Below are 4,592 nucleotides of genomic sequence, written 5' to 3' on the forward strand. Positions count from 1 at the left end.
TATAAAGTTAAATAAGATGGAGGGTATTTTGGTAATCAATCAATTTATTCCTATAAATTATACCATGCATACTACTTTGAATACAACAAATCAAACACCCACTAAAATAATCCAGCATAACTAATCCCAGTATAATTTATCCCATCATAACTTATCCAACATAACTAATCCCGATATAACTTATTTTCAAACCAAACGACCCTAAGTATATAATTCAGAATGTTGGTACTTCTCATGTTCCTCCTTATAGAATGCAAGGTCTTCTGCTATCACCCTTCCTTTTTGGTTACATATGTGATGTTGAATTCAAACAAAAGCAGTAACGATATTGTGGTCCTTTTCGTTACCGCGTTATGTTAAGGATTTCGAGGCTGATTGGTTGCCTATCTAGGTGAGTATCAAACATGCTCTCTTTCTAACGCTTGTGAAAGCATTCCTTCCAAATAGGATGTTTCGAGGCCCAATCGTTGGCCAACTCCACAAGAAGGAATGCGATTCTTTTAAAATTGTTGAATGTATTAGTTAACTTAAATTAGCCAGTCATAAGGACTGTAGTCTCAGCCAACAATATATAAGAGATGAACATACCATAAGAACTTGAAAGTACTCCCCTTTAAGATATGAACTACAAGTACAGATTACAAACTAAAATTTCTTAATGATTAGTTCTCACAAACTATCAGTACTTCTTGTCAATATGTCCGCAAATATGATTTAATTAAGACTTGCGGAATGCCACATGACTGTTCTTTTTAACCTCTTTATATGTGAACCTAGGATTAGTAAGTCTAATAAGTTCTTCAATACTTTGTAGCTTGGTATATTTGGCCTAAGAAAGAAAGGCCATGCATAATTGCATTGATTAGTTGCAAAAGACTACAAGCAAGTTCCAGTAAGTGCCTTGTTAAAACTATTTTTCCAATGATTATAGTAAGCAACTGTTTGAATTATTTTCAACAGTGGCTACAAACTCGAGAATGCGATACAATATTACAGTTTTGCTTATTGTTATTCGTCTTTACCCATTTTATGAAACTAATTCTAGGACTATATGCTCAGCCAAGGTCTTTTGGAAACAACTTCTCTACCTACCTGAGGTAAGGGTAAAGTCTGTCTAATACACAGACGCTCCCCAGATCCTACTTGTGGGATTACACTAGGTTTGTCGTTGTTGTTGCTGCCCATCCATGTTGGCAAACTCCAGCCATCAGCTAGTTTAAGTCTCTTTAATTAACTACTATTTTGTTCTAACTTTTCACTCCATATTCTTTATAATTAACTTGAACGACTAGCGGCACGCAAATATTGGAATGAAGTTGGCATGATCAATGAAATTGAAAAAATCATTAACTGCAACGATCAAGATCGGCTTAACCAATGTAGGAAAAATGGAAAATATCCAGACTCAACAGATCAACAACATAATGAATGGGAAGTTAGTTGGCTTTCCTTTCTATCCCTGGACATTTGGTTGACCTAAAATCACAACTACCACGATAATACAAATGATGATATTCTCATGTCTTTACCCTATGGAAGAGCCTTGGAATATATCCAGTAATTGTGCTAATGAATGAAAAGACCAATAAGTTTGATGAATATCAAAGGACGTGAGAATGTGAAATGGAAACCTCTGGAAAATGGCCATAAACTCAATATTGATGGGTAGTTTAACTATAAAAATAAACTGGGAGGTGCATGGGGTGTTACTCATGATCATAAGGGTAATTGGATAGCCGGATATCGTTCAAAGATAATGATTAATTCTGCCAAAACTACTAAATTGTTATCCTTTTCATATGGACTTTATTTAGTTGGAAAAATGCAGGTCGGACATATGGAAATTTCTACAGATTCTCTTGAGGTAATTAATGTTCTGCAAAATGAACAAGAAGCTCATACGTACAAATATTTTACTTGAGTATGCAAGAAGCTGCTTCATAGGAAGCGAACCCCCCAATCAAGCTGCATGAGTACAGAGAACAAAACACGATAGCAAGTCTGACTTGCTAGCAAAACATACAAGGCCTAGTTATGGAAGAATGTTGTTTTTTGGTGGAATGGACAGTTCCCCGTGTGATACACGAACAAAATACGGAATCGAAAACTAAACTACGATACGAATACGAAAACTAAAGATAGATAGAAAAGCAATAAGATAGACACAATGCAAGGAATTGAAAGCAAATAAAAGGTGTATGAAACCCTAAACCCTCAATCAATTAAACTGAACAAAGCACCTAAATCTTACGTAGACCTCAAGGGAATCGATTCTTAAGCAACCCACATTTCTAAACAAAAGATCAACACAAGCGAATCCACGCTTGCATCACACTCTCACAAGTGTTCAAATTCATAATTCAACATAAAACTACTTACTAAAATGAAAGGAAGTCCTATTTATAGTCCAGGCTAGATTATTACATTATATGGGCCCAAAAGTGACTCATTTAGGAAAGACAAATACATAAAAGCCCATTAGGCACTTGCTTGAGCATATAGGGCGTACATGGGGCACATACCAATGGTGTAGTGGGCTGTTTTGACCCGCTCTAGTGGATCTAGAGCGGGTTGGGTGCACCTCCAAAGCGAATGGGGCACATCTCCTCTTCTGGGGGCTTTCTAGCCCCATTTGGTCTTCCATCGTCCTCCTAACGTCCCTTGAGTCTCCTTGGTCATCATAATCATCCAATGAATGCCTTTTGATAGCCCTCAAGAAGTCATCAAGTGTCATTTGAACTGTAAGCATCCTCTCTAGCAATCCGAAGGCCATATGGATTGTATCATCCTCTCATTCTTCAAGAAGATTCTTTCTTGAATCTACAACCTTTAAACACAAGAGAATAAAACACAACCAATATTTCCTTGAGGCACGAGGGTTAGAACATGGGTTAAAATCAAAACATCTATTACAAGGAGACACCCGTTTCACATATAACCAAACATCCTTCAAGACAATAAAAGAGAAGTCAACATTTAATGTGCAAAGGAGTTGATTATGATAAGCATCAACCAATTCTCCTAAGTTAGTTCCAATAAAAATGTTACCAAATAAATCATCACATGTTGGAACAACTAAGGGTAGAATTAAGGAATCATTAAGGTGTAGATTACCTTTCCGTTCACAAGAAGCTATGTTTACACACAAGACATACTTAGCACCAACATGATTATGCTCACAAACGAAGAAAATGTAATTGCAAGAGTTATGAGCACTTAATGTGCTACCAAGAACAAGATCATATGATGGTAAGATGATACAACTTAAGCACCTCACATCCCTTTCACTCAAACAACCCTCCAAGAAAGAGCCACACATTTTATGCATATTCAAGTCATTCCAAGAGACATCAACACCATCTACGTAGGATTTTCAGGAAAATGTCTTTGTAACATCATCTACTCTAGGGTTAATGTCATCATGATTCCAAGAAAATCTAGAAATGAGAGGAGGTAGGTATATACTTTTGGAGCAAAGACTTGAGTTTACTTTCTTGCCTTTTAAACTTGCACCATGTGGATTATTCTCTCATGCATCAACTTGGAAGTTGGCACAATTCTAGTGCCAAATGTAGTGAATAACAAGGGCTTGGGTTTGTCACTAAGCTCTCCTTCTTGATCCCAAAGCTACTTATCTTCAGTATTCATATCCTTCCTCATCATGAGGCTAAGATTCAAGACCTCTTCACCTCTTCCATAAGGTTCCGCACCTCCTTCATACTCAATTTAGATTGGTTAACTTCGATTAGCTGAGATTTGAGGTGGTTGGTTTGGGTTTTATGAAGCTTCTTGATGGGATTGATTGACTTGGTGTTGTAGGGGACGAACGAGATTTTAGTTATTTGGGTAAGTAGTGTCTTGGATGATGGGTTCATATACTTGCCTTGGTGGATTGAACATTTGGTGAAGTATTTTCGAATTTATAGTAGTGGAGGTGTTGAGAGCATGTCCACTAGAAGAAGCATGATAGTTTTGAAGAGTGGATATGGTGGAGTTTAGACGGACTTCTAAGGTGTCCATCCTTATTGAGAGTGAACTTTCCATGCTTTCCATTCTTTGATTTACATCTTGTTTCACACTCATTATGGCCTCCATTAAATATTCCATGTTTATCTTTACTGAAGCTTTTGGGCTACTTTCTCCCAATGCCATGGTACCTATATAAAAGGAATACTAAAACAAAAAAAAAATAACAAATACGTTAAAGGTTAAGAAATCAACCTCACAAGATCTCAAAGTTTCCACCTTAAGTTCATTTCTCAATTGGCGTCGCAAGCGTTGATAGATCGTTTATACTCCAATGAGAAAGATCGGTACCAATTGTGGTTTGAGGTCAGAATATATTCTTATTTGAAACGACTCAAAGAAAATATGTATGGATTTGAGTCAAGAACTAACAATGAATTCAAAATATAAAAGCTGGAAAGAAAAGTAGGACGACTCAAGAAAAGGACTGAAGAACTATCAATCAACTTAGTAGATAGTTACTAGTTGATGAGTAGTTAAGAAACAAAGAAGAGATTTAAGAATCAAGAAATGAAAACTAAGAATCAAACCTTGAGAAATGGAGTTTTAAAGATGTTGAGATGTGT

General features: G+C 36.4%; 1 protein-coding gene across 1 annotated transcript in view; it reads right to left on the reverse strand.

Moving 5' to 3' along the window:
• The window catches only part of LOC124899530 (glycine-rich cell wall structural protein 1-like), a 13,458-nt gene extending 10,685 nt beyond the window's left edge, over positions 1–2,773 (reverse strand). Inside the window, exon 1 of the mRNA XM_047414436.1 lies at positions 2,523–2,773. Within this exon, the coding sequence (XP_047270392.1) occupies positions 2,523–2,773 (251 nt within the window). The remainder of the gene's footprint in view (positions 1–2,522) is intronic.
• Positions 2,774–4,592: the final 1,819 nt, after the last annotated feature.

The sequence above is a fragment of the Capsicum annuum genome, chromosome 6, assembly GCF_002878395.1.
Source record: "Capsicum annuum cultivar UCD-10X-F1 chromosome 6, UCD10Xv1.1, whole genome shotgun sequence".
NCBI lineage: Eukaryota > Viridiplantae > Streptophyta > Magnoliopsida > Solanales > Solanaceae > Capsicum > Capsicum annuum.